Source organism: Etheostoma cragini, chromosome 11, assembly GCF_013103735.1.
Source record: "Etheostoma cragini isolate CJK2018 chromosome 11, CSU_Ecrag_1.0, whole genome shotgun sequence".
NCBI lineage: Eukaryota > Metazoa > Chordata > Actinopteri > Perciformes > Percidae > Etheostoma > Etheostoma cragini.
Window position 1 is genome coordinate 21,670,792 of NC_048417.1, and position 19,974 is coordinate 21,690,765.

The 19,974-nt window shown below is 40.0% G+C and overlaps 1 protein-coding gene across 6 annotated transcripts in view; it reads left to right on the plus strand.

Annotated features, from left to right (window-relative positions):
• LOC117952448 (partitioning defective 3 homolog B-like) overlaps positions 1-19,974 on the plus strand; it is a 206,756-nt gene that overhangs the window by 117,032 nt on the left and 69,750 nt on the right. For all 6 annotated transcript variants that reach the window (XM_034884748.1, XM_034884750.1, XM_034884746.1 and 3 more), the window contains 2 exons: positions 4,497-4,712; positions 6,810-7,038. In XM_034884748.1, coding sequence (XP_034740639.1) covers positions 4,497-4,712; positions 6,810-7,038 — 445 coding nt within the window. The remainder of the gene's footprint in view (positions 1-4,496; positions 4,713-6,809; positions 7,039-19,974) is intronic.

Consider the following 19,974-nt stretch of genomic DNA (forward strand, 5'->3'; position numbering starts at 1 on the left):
GTGGGATAGCAAAACCTCATGTCATCTGCTGGGAGAACCACATACAGGTAACACACACAAATAATAAGTTAAGAAAATGTTGCTTAAAGGGGTGATGTTCCCTCTACAGTCATGTTGTATGAAACTTTCCCTCATTGGTGGTTTTACGATTCTGTTTTCTTTAACACAGTAGATCCTGCAATAGCAGATGGGGTGGATGGTGAAGTATTTTGACTGATTTAGCTTTTCTTCCTCAAACTCTAGGTTGGAGCGTATGGTTGAACTTCCACTAATGGGACGGTGTTTGGGTTTGTATAATGTAAAAATAGCAATGAGAAAGTGAGTTGCATCTCCTTATGAGAGCTTCTAAAGTGTGCCTTGGTGTGCTCAAAGTTGGTGCTGTTGTTGAATCTGCTGGCTTCATTGCTGCAGTCTGCTGCCAAGCCGCTCCTTGGTGTAATTTTGACTTTGAAAGTAGCCCATTGCCTTCCTGCCAACAGAATAGCCTTGGGACAGCTTGATGTTTCTCTCTGTGTGTTTTGTTTTCATTTTTTGTATTACTTACATTATTTTTTCCTATTCTCTCTCTATCTCTCTAGTTGTCACTCCCATGCTCTCTCTTTCACTCCCAGTCTCATTGTTTCTTTCTGCAGCATCCTCTTACAGTTTCTGTTTTTCTCTGCCAACCCTCTTCTTTTATATTATCTCCCCTCAAACCACTTTGTTACTCTTGTCTTGATTGCCATCCTGTTTCTCTCTCGCTCTCTCTCTCTCTCTCTCTCTCTCTCTAGTTCTTCCCCCCTCTATCTCTCTCTTTAAAAGCAGCTTAATTCTATCATCTTACAGTTGGACAGCAGTAATTACATTTATGACACAAATCCTGCTACTCACAGCAAAATACTTTGTGTGTGTGTGTGTGTGTGTGAGAGTCTATATGTGTGTGTTCTGTTCCATCCCTGATAACCCAGCCCAGCCCAACACCACTAAGCTATTTATAATACTATTTATTTCACCCTACTACCCAGCCCTGTGCAAACAGACACGTTTGGACCGAGGTCACAGTCTGTGTACATGCCGTGTGCTCCTCTGTGTTCTGTCTTCTTAAACCGACTGCAATTGCCCTCAAACTTTGTAGATCCCAAGTGAACCTTGACCCTGCCTGCTTACACTGAATTTAAAAGGGAAACATTACACACATATTTTATATGGAATATATTAATATACAGAAAGCATTGCTTGCTGTGTACAAATCTAGGCATGTCTTTTGGGCCTAAGTATACTGGATTATGAATTTATTGTAACTGAAATAACAACCTGTTGAGGCTGATTGGGGTTGCCTGTGTTTTGAGAATGTTGTTGGCAACTGCAAACATTTTGGCTTAAATAGTTTGAGTATCGTGGACAATTCATGTTGACTTTGTATTTGATGGCCTTGGTTCAAATGTTACCGGCAGCTCTAATCCACGGTCTTTAGAGTTTTCAAAAAGTGGATTATCTATTCTCAGAATGCACGCCACTCAGCCTTAGATTTTGTTTTTCTAGGTGTTTTATCTCATTTAGAAAACATTGATTTGACATTTTTTTTCAAGATCAAAGACCCTGCTGTGCTCTTAGGCCAAAGATCTAATAAAAGTTACGTTATATTTTATTTCAGGCTAGTGGCCACAGTCCTATTAAGCTTCTGAGTGTTATTAAGTTGGTTATTATCAGTAGTCATAACAAATGCAGATGTTTCCATACAGATGTGTTACATGTTATATTTACTATCACACATTGTGACATATATAAAAAAATGCTGAGCAGACCCTGTTGACCTTGATTTATGATCAAGGTGGCTAGAAGAGAAGCTCTTGATACAAGGAAAAATGCTGATTTCAACATTAAACATTTTAGGTGCTTTACTTCTGTAAATAATTTTGACATACAACGGGAGCCAAGTTTCATGTTCATTAAAAGAAGTGTGTATTTCACTGATGCCACATAGACACCTTGTTCTTCCTCTTTTTCAAATCTTTTAGCATACAACATTTTCATTACTAATTTTGAGTTTTACGACTTGAATTCCTAAGAAACACTTTCCATTGTGTAAATGTTGTAGTATCACTGTCATTCAATTTAAAAAGGTTTCTTGTAAATCTCTCTACAATTGCAAAGTGACCAATGTTTGGAAATGACATTCTTACTATTGTGTTAAATTAATCTAGACTTGATTCATTCGTGCACAGTGGGAGGGAACTGGGTTGTTGTGACAGAACGATAACAAAAACAGTATCTCTACTTAGTCAGATAGCACTTATATGATATTTACTACTTCAGTATCTGAATATCTTGAGGACTGTGTTTATGGATGAGAGTGTCGCATGATTCGGACCTTGTCCATCTCCTCTCCTAGCATCCAACTTACATAATTCGCATGCATGCATTCTATGTGTGTTATAACTCTTTGTATGTGTTTGTGTGTGTGTGTGTGTATGTGTGTTTGTGTGTGTGTATGTGTGTTTTGGTTAATGGTTGTTTAAATATATGTGGACATCAGCCCTCTCATCTCCTATGCTTTCATAAAAACACGCATACACACACACTCATGCACACATAGACACACACGGGGGGTTGTGTGTATAGGGAATCATTAGCTAAAGTGATGCAGGTTTAGCTATCATGAATCACAGTGGCATCATATCGACAAGCCAGAGCCAGCACAGAATCTAAAGTGTGTGTGTGTGTGTGTGTGTGTGTGTGTATTTTTATGAGTGTGGAAGGATTACCAGTATTTTGAGCTGGCAGCAAGCCCAGCCTCACTCCCGTCTTCCCCATTTTTCTCTGTCTCCATCTCTGCCACCGTGGTACTCCCCTGAGGAAACTGAATTTGCTCTCCGCCTGTCATTGTTGCTCCCGTACCTTTTCTCCTCATCTTGCCCACCATCAGTGTCTCCCTGTTTTCAGTGGCACACAGTGACAAACCAAATTAGAGGCACACATTACCTTCTTTACCTCTTTTGTTTTACAATCCTCACAAAAGGTGGGGACATCAAGTGGGCTTGAGGCTGAACTTGAGCCAACTTCAGCACGTCATTCGGCATGTCATTAGCTATGGCTGGGTTTCTGCAGTAGGATCACATTATTTGCTAGGAAGTCTGCTTAAAGCAGAAACATGCTTTTCACACCTGTTTTGGGCCTTACGTACTGCAAAATTGTAAAGCTTCATCTGTCTGAGCTTTACCTTTTCCCTTGAATACCTCCACCGTTGCTCTGCGTTCATATTCCAACCCTCTTTCCTCTTCATCATCCTTTCTGCTGGATCCCTCCCTCCCTCAGTAATATCTCTCACGGTATACTTGTGATGATGGATGGAGAACCAGTAACAGTGAAACAGACCTCACATCCATCACAAACTCAACAACAGCATAGTTAACTGCATCACTGTTTCTTTTTCCTGGCTCTGCTCTCCAGAGTTCAGCCATATTTGTGGTCTTTCTGGCACCTAGCCAGTGTCTCCACAGGTTTTTTAAACCAATCAGAGCAAGGCACAGCAAGGTAAACCTATTGGATCAGACCTGGAGTAAAATTGGACTTTTCCTTCTTTGTAAATGCAAATTAAGTTGTTTGTTTACTGATTGTAGCAGTATATTTGATAGCAGGGACACATTCACATACGTTGTAGTAGAACTAAAATGATGCTATTAAATAACCTGTTTACTAAAGACATGCTGTATATTATTCCATAAAATGTCTGGCTGCATGAGTTTAATTACGCATTGGACCAACTATAAGACTTTTTCCCCCTGGAAATACAGTATGTGTGAAAAAGTGGGTTTGTCTTATATTTGCGGTCTAGACTTTCAGCTGTTAGAGATGTCACCTGTTTCAACAGCCAATAGAGAAGTCAACTGGTAAAATCAGCTATAAACACTAGATATGAAATGATGCATAATCTATTTTATTTAATGCTACAAACAGCTAGTCAAAATGGCAGAGTTTTAGACAAAGCCTCAACGGCCGCCTGAAGCATGTTACCGTTATATGGTAAAAGAAGATAGAGGGTGACTAAGAGTGAGAGCACCCAGCAGCCTTAGAACAACGCAGTGAATCAGAGATGTAAAATGTCTTTTCATCACTAGAAGTGTAACTGTAGCAAGCATCTCACTATCAGATTCATATTTAGACGCAATATATGATCTATCCAGCTACAAAAAAGCCTAAAAGTCATAAGTTAGAAAGTACAACGAGGCGTTGCCATGGAGATGATACACCGTCTACCAAAAGAAACAGTGGTACTCAAAGCAGCTGCTTCCGAGAGATTGACAGGAGAGTGTGTGATAATATAGTGTGTGTTATAATCAGGGTCGTCTTACTGTATGTTCGGACCAATACGGTTTTGTGAGGTGTCAACCCTTACCTTAACAGGTTACCTGTGGTCCAAGCTAAACAAAGCAAGCTGCCAGAAACATATCTTTTCCCCCTGTCTTTCCTTTGTTTATGTGTGTATGTTTTCTCTTTGTCTCACTCTGCCCTCCCAGCTCAATCAACGCCTGTGGAACTCGGCCCTACCCTCGGTCTGAAGAAGTCCAGTTCCTTGGAGAGTCTCCAGACAGCCATGTCAGAGGTTAACAGAAAAAACGAACTCCTCCCCTTCCATCGACCTCGCCCAAATATGGTCAGAGGAAGAGGCTGCAACGAGAGCTTCCGAGCAGCTATTGATAAATCCTATGATGGACCACCTGAAGATGACGATGGTAAGGGATAGAGAGGGTGTCAATGTGTTAAGTTGGAGACAATGTGTATTTCTTGTTTGTTTTTTACTTGTGCTGTATAGATGCAGTTACTCAATCTGTAAGCTCTATAGACATTGTACAAACAATTTTTCTTCTTTTTAAGGTTTATGGTTGTTTCAACACTGGATCACAATGATACTTCCAAATGTGTTTCGCTTTTGGCCACACCCATATCAACAATGTCATGCACAAATGTATAACTCACACCTAATGAGTTACATATATCTTTAGTCCCTTCTAGACAAATTGCGTTTACACGGCAATGATGAATATTCATGGTTTGCTTCCATTTTCAGTGTGCTACCCAATAACAACCTCGTCTAATGTTTTGAAAATCCGCTGGTGAGCTCTGCACAGTTTAGGTTTGCTGTTGTCAATTTGTATGGAATACGTTAGGTTCAGCACATATGTGATTCAGTTCAGATTTAGCTATAAATATTTATCCTTGAGCTAAATGGTAGGTCCTTGGTTTGTTCCACCGGGAGGTGCAGTTCAATTCCCAACTGTGTTATTAGCAGCATGCTCTTATCAGTCACCACTAGAGTAATGAGTCGGGCTGTTTCAGATCACTACATTCACACAGGATAGGACTAATAGGCCATGTCAACACCACACACACACACAGTGGCCACATCTGTCACCGTCTTTCTAAATGTTCAACACTTTGAGAGCTGTTGTTAATTGACAGAGAACAGTTCTCTGAAGCGCACTCAATCAAGACCTCTCTCTCTTTCTCTTTCTATGTTTGTCTCTCTCTACAAGTCTGCACTTTTGCTTGGGCTTCAATTATATCTTTACTTTAGTTTCAAATAAATGCTTATCAACTACTATCTGTCAGATTTTACAGTGTATTAGCAGTTTTTGTGCCTATATACTACTGGTGATCAGGACGGCAAACTGCAAACATCCTGACAATATGAGTATGTGAATATTTAGTCAGGGTGCATCTGTAGCTGGTGTATTTTGGGGAATCCTGAGCGGGATCCAGCTAATACCGCAGTGCTTCAGTTTACAGTGAATTTTGTTGTCAAGAGGGACTATTTTACAGAGGCGTTGAGTCATTGACTGTGATGTCTCATGTCAGCTGGGATGGATTATACTGCTAAATAGTTGTTTCTGTCATTCTCTTTCTTTTGATCATGTGTTACCTTAGTTATGATTCATTTGTATGTCTTTGTCTATTTTGTTGTTTTATACTTCGTATATCGCCTTTTGCACAAACCATCCCTACAATCAGTTGTAGACAGAACAAATACATATTATACTGGTTTGCGGTGGGTTCAATGACGTGTATTAGTAAATAAAACAATCCTGACATGGCTGACTGAAGTACAAAACCTTAATATATTTAGTGTAGTAGAAGAAATAGCCCAGTTCCAGTTTAACCCAATTTTGACATGTGAGTCAGAAGAAACCAGGGGGCTGCGTTCATGTTGTGAAACGGATGTAGGGTTTTCCTGACTTTGAAGTTTGTTTTTTCAGAACAAATTTAATAACACTCGTTAAAATATTTTTTTTGATAACGAGTGTTTAAACTTACCTTTTGTGGTAACAACAAGTATATGTTTTTTGCGCTGACGGACTGATTTAGTGTACACACACTATGAAGAAAAAAATGTAGTTGGGATATCTGCTGTGATCATTTTTAGTCTTGAAAGTCTTAGGGGAAGACTAACCAAGTCCTGCACAAGCATGAAGACATGTATCTGCAGACATACATGCATATACACACACACACACACACACACACACACACACACAATTACAATTCCATTTAGTTGCTAGAAAGTCTTTGTAATTAAGTCTGAAGTGAATATCCACACAAAGTACCTCATCTGGTTTTGTTGGTTATCTTCTCAAACCTGACAAGTGTGTGTGTGTGTGTGTGTGTGTGTGTGTGTGTGTGTAGGTGTAATTTATTTAAATTGAACAAAATTATGAAAGTGAAAACATCCCAATACAATTATTTTCTTTTACTACTTTTCTGGTTTTAACACCCCCCCCCCCCAAATCCCTCTAAACCCCATCTTTCTCCTTTTCTTCATATATTCCCTCAAGATGATGGTTCGGAGCAGAGTTCAGGCCGGGACACCCCGGCAAGTAGTTCATCCCGCCAGGGTATGGAGGATCAAACAGAGGAAAAAGGCAAACAAGACAAGAAAAAGAAAACAAAAACAAAGAAGAAGGAAAAGAACAAGGGGAAAGTAAAAGAGAAAGGGAAAAAGAAAGCAGAGGAGACTGAGGACACAGAGAAAAAGAGCAAGAAAATAGGCTTTGGCCTTCTGAGGTAAGTAACTGTGTGTGTGTGTGGGGGGGGGGGTGCGAACGCGCGAACGCGTGATTGTTTTTGTGGTTGATCATTTTTGTGGTCATATGTCTATTTATGTCTATGTGTATATTTGCACAATGGCCCAGCCCTTACCCACGCTAGCTGGTAAAATCCCTTCCATCCAACATGTCTTAAACAATTTCCAGCTAACAGTGTTAGTGTGTGTTGGAGGCTACAGTCAATTTATCATTGAAAGCAACCTTTTCAGTGATAAACAACAGTGTTTGTGTCATATGGAATCCATGGTCACATGCTTTTTATATTTGTACATTTGTAATGTGACTATAACGCCATCTTATAATGTCATGCACAGGCACAAAAAAAAACTATATTTCGTATAGGCGTAATATAGGTCTTCATCTTTCTTTAATATAGTATGTCTTCAGTTGATGATGTCTACAGTAACACAGAACTCACTGGTTAGATGATCTGTCCTTTGTATTACTGCAACAACCTGTGTATTTGAAAAGAATCCTGCCTTTGTTTAGAGTCAGAAAATCTGATTAATGCAGTCCATTATCCACAATTACCTCATTCTGTCAATGGGGACACATCCGTTAGCACAATCTCTCTGCACAGCTCACGCATTCATACTGTATCTGACAAACATAACCATTTAAACATGAACACGGATGTCTTTTTCCCCTCAAGAAACACTATCACACGCTCACAGGCACACAAAGACCACTTTAAGAGCCGTGCCCCAATTTTCTTTAGAGGCGCTGAAAATTACCTGTCAAAACTATTTCATGTGATTAACTTTTACACTATATCTATTTGAGTGTGAATGAGACATTTAGGTATACGCACAGCATGAATGGGGAAAAATGTTTCAATGAACAATTTGTACTTTCTACCTTAATTGCTACCTAACATCAGTTTTCTTCCACTGTGGTTGTTTCTGAAATGGGATTTCACATGACCATTACATAGATACCGATCTTAAGAAAAACAATTTGATCCCCAAAGTTCAGCCACAGCCTTTGCAAAATACACTCACAAAAGCAGTCTGTGTGAACTAGAACACAGAAAAGCACTTCAAGATTTCAAAGTCTGGTTTTATCACAGTGATTATATCTCAGAATTGCATGTTATTTAAAGTGAAATATTAGGCAATTAGAATAATGTTTCTTGAATGAATAGGTTCAGTGCTATTTTCTTTGAAAGGCTCCACCTTTTTCTTATCCTCCGTTTCACCTTGTTTTCCTCATTTCCACTTCAGTGTGCTTTCACTTTCTCATACCTATAGTAATTAGTCATTTGTAAGGCAGTTATGGCAAACAGATATTCCTTTTATGATGTTAAAATGCGGTCTTTGTCATGCAGTTAAGTGTGTAAATGGCTCTTTATACCATGATTATGTCAAATCAATTTTGACAGGAAAGGCTGGAGAGATAGAGTCTTGTGGTGTACTGTACAGTATGTCCCTTCATTCTTTACCTAATTTTATTGGTAGTTTTAATTTAATGGCAGACCTACCTACCTGCCTATAGATAGATAGGTGAAAGCATTGATGGATGGATGGATGGATGGCTAGATAGATAGATAGATATTGGTCCCAAAAAGTGGGTACCACAGCAAAGGATATACATGAAATAATAATAGGATAGAATACAAGAACAAATATTTAAAATATATACAACTTGGGAATGCAAAATGTGCAACTGCTTAACTAGAAATGATAAAGATGCAGATAAACCTATTGTGCAAATTGCACTTAAAGCAGAAGTGATGTCTAAAAGTCTTATCTAGCACAGTGATGGTGTGTTAAAAAGTTGGAATGCATGTGGTAGGACTGATTTCCTGTAGCGTTCCGTGCGGCATTGAAGCCGTCGGAGCCTCTTAGAGAAGCTCCTCCTCTGTTGGACCAATGTGGGGTGGAGAGGGTGGTCAGGGTTATCCATGATAGATACCAGTTTGTTCAGAGACCTCCTCTCCACCCCAGCTTAAAATGTCTCCTATCTGCAGCCAATAACGGAGCCAGCCTTCCTGATCAGTTTGTTCAGTCTGTTTGTGTTGCTGGCTCCGATGCTGCTGCCCCAGCAGACGGGGGAGGAGAACAGAGCGCTGGTAACAACAGACGGGTAGAACATCTCCAACATTATGCTGCACACGTTGATGGATCTCAGCTTCCTCAGGAAATACTCTGCTCATCCCCTTCTTGTAAACAGCAGTGCTGTTGATTTTCCAGTTCCAGCTCTGTACTCTCCCTCACGTCCATCCCTTATACACCCAACAACTGCAGAGTCATCAGAAAACTTCTGTAGGTGACATGACTTTAAGTTGTACTGGAAGTCTGTGGTGTATAAGGTGAACAGAAAAGGAGACAGCACAGTCCCCTGTGGATCCCCCATACCAGTCACCACCATATCAGACAGAACACAGTCCGGACGGACAAGCTGTGGCCTGCCTGTCAGGTGGTCAGTGATCCAGGAGACTGTGGACACACCGACACCCATCCTCTGCAGCTTCTCACCCCGTAGCAGTGGCTAGATGGTGTTGAATGCACTGGAGAAATATAAAAATAGGATTCTCAGAGTGCTGCCACCGCCATCCAAGTGCAAATGAACTCATTGCAGAAGATAGATGACAGCGTCGTCCACTCCCAGCCTCCCCAAGGCTGGTAGGCAAACAGTAGAGGGTCCAGAGAAGCTCTCACCTGTGGCCTCAGGTAGGCCAAGACCAGCCTCTCCCGCACCTTCATCACATGGGATGTCAGAGCCACTGGGCGGTAGTCCTTAAGGCCAAATGGAGTCGACTTCTTGGGGACCGAGAAAAGAATTCCACTACCTGCCTTCATCTTGGCCGGTTCCTCCTGAGTTGAAAGTTGCCATTTCAAGCCATCATTGCATATAATACAACTTTGGGTTGTACGAGTCAGTGGCAGTTTCATTTCATGGCCTTTTGAGTCGTACATTTTTTTTGAACCTCGCAACATCGAAGGAAGCCCCTGTTACAGTAGTTCAAACTTGATGAAGAGTCAGTTCACCCACACATTAAAAGATGTCCATATACCTCTCTATCAATATATTTAGTTTTTTGTGATAAAAAAATTGTAAAAAGGTTCATAGCAAGGTCTGCGGAATATTCCAGGTAAAGCTATTCTATTAAGAAACTTTTTTCAGTTTCATTTGCACTACTTTGAGCATCACAAATAAAATCCTGTTCACCTCCATTTCATTGATCGAATATTCTAAATAGAATAAATGAAAGATTACATAATATAATTCCCAAACATTTGATTGAACAACAGTTTAACACTACCTGAAAATAAAAAAGTCCATTACCAGGATTTCTGTGGGGTCCTAAAAAGTAAAAGAAAAAGCCCAAAATATCTCAATTTAAATTTCAAGTCTTAAATTCCCTGAAATATTGGGGGTTTTTTGTGCGGTGTTAAAGTTCTTTCTTTTGTCGCTTATTTACTTTGCAGACTCTGCATTTCGTTGTGATAAAGTGTAGGTCTTTAATTTGATTCATCAGTGTCTTAAAAAGATGGTAAAAAGTCTTCTATTTGACTTGGTAAAACGTGCAGAAACCCTGATTACTAAGTACCAAGTAAGCAGCAGAGAATTTTCTACATGCCCTTCAAACACAATCATAGATTTAAACTGTATGACACATTCTTGCCATATGTGGTCTATGTTTAGCTTTTACAGATTACACACCTCAGGATCTCAATCATGCCATCTCTGTCTTTCTCTCAGTTCCCTATCTTTTTCCAGTACAGCTCTATGGCAATACATGGCACACCTAAAGATGTCTTCTTTTTTTACCTCTTTTCTTTAACTCTTTCTTACCTTCTTATAAATGTTTTAAGTGCTTCAGATTTCAGGAAAGGTTACACCCAACTCCTTCTTTATCCACCCATCCTTCTCTGTTCTGCCTATCTACCATATCAACCTTATGCTTTGGACAACCTACGCAGCATACCCGAGAATATTTCCAGTTTAATCAAACTGCTCCTTACCTCAGTGCACCTATCCTTCCATCCATCCTTTCGACTAACCACTAATTCCCCTTTAATGTCTTGCCTGAAGTGCCTTAAGAAACCATATAATACACCTGAGGATATTTTAGACCTTTCCGCTACTCCCCGTCTCTGGTCACCATAAGACAGCCTTGACTGATAATCTTAGCCTTTCTTTCCTCCCCCTCTTCAGAGCCATATTTGAGTAACCTCTCTACCTCCCCCTTCACACCCCCACCCCCGTAATCTTTGCATCATTCCAATTTTTCTTCTCATTCTGCTCCCTCCAGCTCCAGCTCCCTATCTGCATTTGATTGCATGTAATGGAGGTAGACTGAGAAGGCAAATTGGTGCTATTCAGTAAAGTTCAATTTAGGCTGTGCTGCTGATTTATCATGTTCATCTAAGGCCAGCTTTGATTAGCCTTAGCCTCTCTTAAGGAAAGCTGGTATGAGATACTCAACCTTACTCCAAGGTGTCTTGTTCTACAGTAGTAAATGTTACTGTGTACCATTGGATGGTTCACACATTTGACACACTAGATCTCTTTACATATATACTACTATATCTTTCTTTGCATCAGCTGCAAAGACACACAATGTCATTAATGCCATAATGTTTCGATAAATTCCTCTCTTATTGTTCTGTAGAAGTCAAAGGTTTACCAAATGAAATGGTAATTGCCAAAACGGCTGACCTACAATTAAGTTCTTCACATAAATAAAGAAATGCTACACAGAGTTGTAAAAAAGTTAAATAGTATTACTGCTATTATGAGCTGTTGGTCACCCAGAGATTAAAGTCAGACTGTGTCAGATGTTTGTTTAAAATGCCCTTTAAAGTGGACAGCTGGCTCTGGCGCTCTGTCATCTGAACTGCTGCCACCTGCCAATCAGTTCTGCCAATCATCTGTGTGTGTGTGTGTGTGTGTGTGAGTGTGTGTGTGTGTGTGTGTGTGTGTGTGTGTGTGTGTGTGTGTGTGTGTGTGTGTGTGTGTGTGTGTGTGTGTGTGTGTGTGTGTGTGTGTGTGTGTGTGTGTGTTTGTGACCATTATACCGTCATGAATAATCATGTGGTGATAAAACATGATTGGTCACACAGTCAGTTGGTTGTCACATAGTTGGCCATGGTTGCTGTGAATCTTCCTCAGACACGGTCTGTGTGTGTGTGTGTGTGTGTGTGTGTGTGTGTGTGTGTGTGTATTTTGTCTCAAAATTGTCTGCAGTTTTGTGAATCTTTGTTCCTCTCTGATCTGTGTATCTTTGATCAAACCATTAAGGTTGCTATTTAAACAAATCTGGTTACTCTCCAAATATTTATATTACACACAAACCTTCAACCATAACTCACAAAATGAACAGGTATTCAGAGTATGTTTACATGGTTATCAAGCTTTTCTGTCATCTGGTGCGCGCACACGTGTAAAGAGACAGTCTGTACAAATGCAAATATGGAAATCTATGAGGTGAGACTGGGAATGTACAAGGTCTACCAGAACCAAAAGGGACCGGCACTGCCAGTGCGTCATGTGGTTGGTGTTGTAAAGTATGTATGCATGCTGTTCACATTCAGATTTAAAATGGTGTGAATTCATGAGAATACATGATAATAAATGCATTGTGGCCTGCTTTGTTGTAATCGTGCACCACTGTACTCACCTCCATCTAGCCTCCGTTACTCTGGTTTCTGTGTGTGTGTGTGTGTATGTGTGTGTCCGCATTCATGTGCATAAATGTCTGCTAACTGTCCGCTGAATGATCGACTTTCATAAGAAAATGTCAGAAAGTATGTTTACCTTAGCAAAACTTAAAACTCAAATAGCAACATAATTGGAGAATGCAATAAGAGCACAATCATTTTCTTTGAGCTTTGCGTACGCTCTCGTTCTTTACCTATCATTGATGACTATAATTACACTCTCTCCTGTATTTGCCTCTTTTCTTCCTTCTTTCTCTTCTCCCTCTCTTCAGCTGACCATAATGTGTACCCTCTGTTTGACTTAAAGTGCTACATTGTTGGGGCCCATTAGCCCATCTCGACGATGGGGTGCTTTTACCGGCCTATTGCCATTTAGAAAGTATATCTATTTTCCCCCTTGTCATTATTCAAATAACAAGATAATCTGTATAGTAAGGCATCAAAGAAACAGTATGTAACACTATTTAGCAGTGCAACAATGTTGACATGTAGCAAGAGGACAAATAGGAAATAAGCTTAACTAGTTGCAAAATAACTTGGCTCATTATGCAGGTAAAACCCTGACTTTTGACAAGACAATGTCTGTCATTGTTTGATAATTAGAGAGCACATGCTTGGAAGGGGGGGGAAGGACCCACCAGCTGCCAATCAAACATCATGACAGGAAGTCATTGGAGTGTCACAAACTGATGTCATGCCTGCCAATCATGTGTTTGTTTGAGAGTGTGTGTCTGCGTGCGTGCGTGAGTGCATGCGTGCATGCGCTTGTTATCGCAGCACACTTTTCAATCATCCATTCCCTTAGGGATCCATATGCCAATGATAGCAAAGGGAGGCGTGTCTATGAAGCGGCAGAGGGAGGGAGTGAGAGAAGAGCAGAAGAATAAAAAAGAATAGGGAAGTGAGAGTCACAGATGTTTGCACTTCTATTGTGCTCGTTTGTCAGTGGGTTTTCTCCTCATGGACTGTTCAGAAGCAAAAGTGTGGAACTGCCCTCTGCACACTGTGTGTATGTGTGCGTGTTTCATAGTTGTTTAATGTTAGAACCTGTTTTCTCTTGATCTCTTGTTTTACCATTTGCTACCACGCTGACCAGTCCGCAGCATGTTAACAAGTGGTAAGATTTGATAAGGTCGAGATTTGTAAAGATGTGTGTTAATTGATGGGCTAAGGTTTACCCTCTGGGCAGTTACACTGTGCCTGCTGCTGGTTGCTTTGTTTAATGAAGCTGATATTTAAGTAAGTAAATCAGTAAGTAATTATGTAGGTGTGTTTTGTACAATATATTCTGTGGTTAGTACCGTCTGGTAGCGCAACAAAATCGACTGTGTAAAGAAACAATAATTCCCAAAGAAAAAGTTTTCCCCCGACAGTCAGACATCAGACTCAAATGGCTAAGTGTCTGTTTTGTTTTTTCCCTCCTACCTTTTCCAACACAGATGGAGGCTTTAAGAAACCTATATGATTAATTAAATCTTTCTCACATGCAAATGAGTAGCTGTTCACTTGCCATACAGATTGTGGTGTTAGGTCATAAATATTCATTATCAGTCATCCTTCTATTCCCACTAATGACAGAACTAGAGGTCATTCATCCTAACGGACTGGTAATCAGCTGTTTTTACTCTGATATCCCATGTGAAATTATGCTCAAGCGATAATGACATAACTTGTAAAATTTTAAACGTTTTTTATATAGACAATTATTCTATTCCTCCAGCAATCTTGGAACCCATTGGTTACCAAAATATTGTCCCGTTGCCTACAGATTCTGAATTCATATGCAAATATGTGTTCATTACCTCCAGCACCTGTTTGTTAGTAAATGTGCAGTGTAAAGACACTTAGCCAACGGTTTGTATTTTTACTGATTCCTCACTTTTAAAGCGCTAACATGAAAAGGAAGTTGCTGAAAGACATAAGTCGTGAAGAGAATGAATAGAATGAGCCTGCGGCTCAAAGGGGCAGAGAGAGGGGAACAAGTTAAAGATCCTGACATAAGTGTCCTGACATCATGAGACATGCCACTTCACTTCGTATTTACGGCAGTTTTCTTGTTTTCTTTGTGTGCGTGTAGAAAGAGAAACGCACAGGTATCCCAAGTGTGTAGTTTTCTATTTCTGTTACTTTCCTCACTTGCAAAAGGCCACATAGAAACACACTTTATGGCCTTGTTTCTGCTTATACTTTATTTTTGTATCTTTGTTCAATTGTGTGTGTGTGTGTCTGTGTGTGTGTGTGTGTGTGTGTGTGCTTTTTATGCATCCACGCAAGCTGCCTCCCACAATAGCCCAGTAATAACACTCAAGAGGGACTAGAGAGAGTAGGCCTAATTAAGCTGTATGTGTCTATTATCCTTGGACATCTTTCTCTACCCTCTAAATCCTTCTCACTGTCCTTTTCCCTTCCATTTGCTGCTAAATGTAAGTCACTCAAACGTAGCTGCATCAGGTTTCATGTTTATTCTAATCGGTTCATCATCACTGTAGAACTTGACCCCATGGAGATCACACCCCCGCAGATGAACACAGGATGTAGGAAGCCAGAGAGAATGAGGAATTAACAAACGATGGGAAGAAATTAAGGAAGTATAGTGTGTCATGAAGCCATACAACACATACTGCATAGATAGCTCCAAAGCTAGCTACTTTGTTTCATTAAATGTTCATTCTTGGTAGCTAATGTTTTAAACCAGATGTTAAGAGGTTGACGCATTTGTTACAATCTGCAGTAATTTCACTCAATTTTTGTCATAATCTTTTCGCCAGTGATTTCATCAAAGTAGCAATTTAGAGATGATCTTGAGACTTAAATGTGTGTAATACTCTTTATTTTAAGGATCTTGGAAACTGCTGTTGAAATATGTTTTTTGTACCCTATTTACTTTTCAACATCACTTTTCCACCATTTCTCCAAATATAAAATTGCTCATATAAAATGTTTTTAAAACATATTGCCATTTGGCAGAGTTGGACTCTGAGTAAATATCAAATGGCTAGATTTATCTTATGTGGACAGTTATTTCCAAACCACAAGTGAAAGGATTTAGTCAAGCTACTCATCCTTCCCCTCGTAAATGAAAGCAGCGTATGGCCTGCTGTCCTTAGATCTACGGGCATGTGTTTGATTGCTTCATTTGTCATACCATGTTACAGAGAAGGTATTAAAGAGGCATCCAATGTCAGTTTAGTCCAAAATCAATTTTAGACACACAATTGGACACAGCGAGAGACTGTTGTCTATTTATCTCTCACTTCTTAGGTATTAGTCTTATTCATCGGCATTCATTGTTTTCCGTTTGTGGGTTTGGTGTACAGGCCTGTTTTGACTTGACAGTGATAAGTTTGTAAGGTTAGATTTTAAGGTATTTTCAAGCCAGATTTTCTTTTACTCCATATCTCCTGCCATTAATGTAATCAACAAAAAATCCAACCCCATTTCCTTTTATGTTCTGTTTAAAATCTGAGGATGAGAAGAGAATCCAGGGATGACAGCACAGAAGAGAGAGTGTGTGTGTGTGTGTGTGTGTGTGTGTGTGTGTGTGTGTGTGTGTGTGTGTGTGTGTGTGTGTGTGTGTGTGTGTGTGTGTGTGTGTGTGTGTGTGTGTGTGTGTGTGTGTGTGTGTGTGTGTGTGTGTGTGTGTGTGTGTGTGTGTGTGTGTGTGTGTGTGTGCGCGCGCGCGCACACGCGCGGTAGGGGAACAGATAATGCTAGGAGAGAAAGGGAGGTAGAAAAGGAGGAAAGGGTAAAAGGAAGGGAGGTGAAGGAGGGGTAAGAGAGGGGAAGAGAGAGAGAGTTGAAGGAAAGGGTAAGCCTGTAACTCCGTATGTAGCTTTAATTAGGGCCAGGCTTGTCCCCAGTGAGGCAAATGCACACTGTTAATGCACACACACGGTTATGGCCCTTCATTGCTCATTGAGCCCCCCTCTTTGGGAGGTGCATATGCTGCTTTATCTCCAGTCCACATAGCGCATTTCAAAGAAACATATTACCTCAGTGCCCACACTCCACCGTTATTTTTTTCAATCAGTGAACAGACATGCACAGACTAAACTACAAAACAGTCACACACGTATACATATACACAAGTATCCACATAATCACACACTTTAAAATGACCATTAATATTGTTTTAAATAATGCACAAACAAGTGTGTGTGTGTGTGTGTGTGTGTGTGTGTGTGTGTGTGTGTGTGTGTGTGTGTGTGTGTATATAGTGATACTTCAAAAACATCAGCAGCAGTGGCTAGCGGAAGTGTAAACCAAAGAATAATGAATCAATAAATTCACCAGATTAATAAAACATAAGGTGTGTTATAAGGTCACGGTTTGCGTGTTGCAGATATTAACTATTTAGCAGTTTTGACTGGCTCAATTAACCATATCCTGCTCACCGTATAGCCGCTTGACTGTGCATTTCAATGAGCATCTATGGGAGGAGAGCTTTTATTCCTCCTTTTTTTCACGTCAGCGTGTGAGCAGGCTAGGTGACTGGCAGGCTGCTCATGACATGTTTAGCCGCTGAATAAGCTCCCGATACCTTCATAGCAATCAGACCTTTGTCAGCAAAGAAGGAAGAAAAAAAACAGAAAAAGACAAAACAATTTAATCCATCACTCATTGTAAATAATTTCCCATCTATCGCCATACACTCAAAGGGTAATGCTGGTTAATTTTGTTTCTCTCTTTTCCCTATATATAGAGATGCAGTCAACTTTCAAGATTTTAGTTATGCCGTTAAGTCAGGTGTGTGTATTTGTGTCTGTGCATGTGTTTGAGCTTCTCTAGGTAATTACTTGTGCAGTGTCCAGTATTGCTGAGTATGCTGTGGATGCTGACCACATACAAACTATTGACTGCTGTGGTTTGGGGTATCGCTATGTGGCCACTTAAAACACTTAGTCTCCTGCGTGTACACCATCTTTTAATTTAGATTAGGCTGTATAGAGTAGCAATAGCTTTACAGATAGCCTCTCTCTCTGTCTTATTTACTGAACTACTCATACTCTATTTGTTCCACTGTTCTTTGTATTGCAGCTACCAACCTATATATATAGACCTGTATCTTTCCTAATGCTTACCTTTTTTAGTACGTGTTTACCTCATCTATTTGCCTTTCATACCTACAGTATTTGTATATTAAAGTTCAACGTATGTTTAAGTAATTACTATTATAACAGTTCTGTATTTGAAGGAGGAAAGAACAGCAAGAAGAGAGAGGCAAGCTAGGAAATTTTGTTTTGGGAGCATTTCAATATAAATGGGACTTTACTGCAGTGCTAGCAAAGGGTTAGCTGCAGCAGCAGTTCAGGCTGAAGTGTTGTGTTTAGCAGTGGTAGGTTCTTTTTTTAAGGATTGGTATCTACCACTACCAGTAACTGACCGAGGACGTCAGTAAGAGGCTAGGCACTGAGTTATGAAAGCCAGATTACCTAATTTATTGTTTAGGATAATACTCAATCAAAACAGTAAACGTTACGCATTAGCGCGGCACACACGCACGGTCTATATCAAGAAATTTCAGGATGACATATTCTCTCTTGCTCTCTCTCTCTTGCGATCTCTCTCTATCTCTCTGTCACTATGTTTCTCTCTGTCTCTCTCTCTCTCTCTCTCTCTCTTTCTCTCTCTCTCACACACACACACACACACACACACAATAATGTCCGGCATCATAATGCAAGTTATGCACCCATCTTTATCCTTAATTATTTCACAGCGGCCAATTATATTTGTCAGTCACAGTCAGCAACAATGAAAACTAAACTGCTCATTTGAATATGAAGGCAAATGGCTTGCAGCCGTCATTACTTCAGTCACACTTGTCAATTCAATATTAAGCCCAAAGTAGTTTCTGACTTACCACTTGGTAGATTATTATTACATAAAATCCATCTGATGCGCGTTCCTCGTGAAGATGTCGATCACAGTGTTGTAGAACTCGTCGTTATGGGCCTAAAGTTTATAGTCTCTGACTCTGTTTGAAGCCTAGAGATTCTGACTCTCAAAGACAGAATGGCAAGACTTTTCTATTTTGCTGTCATCAAATTGGCACAACATCTCTTCAAACGTTTTGCAATCTATGAGTCCAATGAAATTAAGATTGGAAAAGTTATCCACAAACCTGGCCTTCGTCTGAACATTGACATTGTCCAGAATGCAATAGTAGATGCTAACTCGTTCTGTTTTGTTTGACAGCCCATCTCGTGTCTCGCGGTGAACAAGTTCAATCTCATCATGAGCCACGAAAAGCAAGCTCTGTCTTTGCAAGGAAGCACTTATCAAATCCTTCAATACCTCTCGGTTTTTGTTTAACTTTTCATTATGGTAGGTTAAATATTCAGCCTGCTTTGCTCGTCAAGTGCAAGGTCAATCCGAGATTTACGCAAGATTTTCAGAGGTATTTGACACTGGATGTAAAATTATGAATTTTCATGCTTGGTTAAAGCTGCAGGTAGGTTGTTCAGATCACAGTTGAAGTCCAAACAGTCTGACTAGTTGCAAAAAGTAGGCAGGGATAACTGTACAACCGCTGACTGTTAGCACAGCCACATAGCCAGTCGTTTCTTCCATACCAGTCGGTTTGAAACAATCGGGTAATTTTTGGTCCCTTTTGCTGCAGTAGTCCATCTAAGTCTAGCGTACACCTCCCTCTTGCTAGTAATCCATTTTTTTTTAGTTAAATCAAGTTTGGAGAAAACTCTGCAATGTCGTCGGACACGGCTGCTGTCATTTTGACTTTGAATTTTGTGGGATTGCGCTTATAACTTAGTTGATGTAATGACTTTAGCTCCAGTCAAGTATATTAGTCCAGTAATATCTAGATTTTAATTAGTCCATGTTTGATATGTAACGGAGATTACCGGCATATCATATTATCATACACAGCAGAGTTGTGCTTTTTGCTTTGCATGTTGAAGAATATAGGATCGAAGTGCATACGCGCAACATTGTTTTTTTCCGCTTGTCGTCCGCAATGAATGGACTGTAAAAGCACTGCTTACTTTACAATTTTTTGTATTTTTTTGATTTCGATTATGCATAACTGCTACAATGGTCATTGTTACGTCTAAATAATTGGAATAACACACATATAAATCACAATAATACAGTAAAAATACAATTACAAGTTTTTCTTTGGGTGCTTCTTGCTATGTATGTGTGTCCGTGATTGAGTGGTTGGAGAGACGCAGGGGTGATTTATTGTTCTTGACACTGAGTCACAGCCT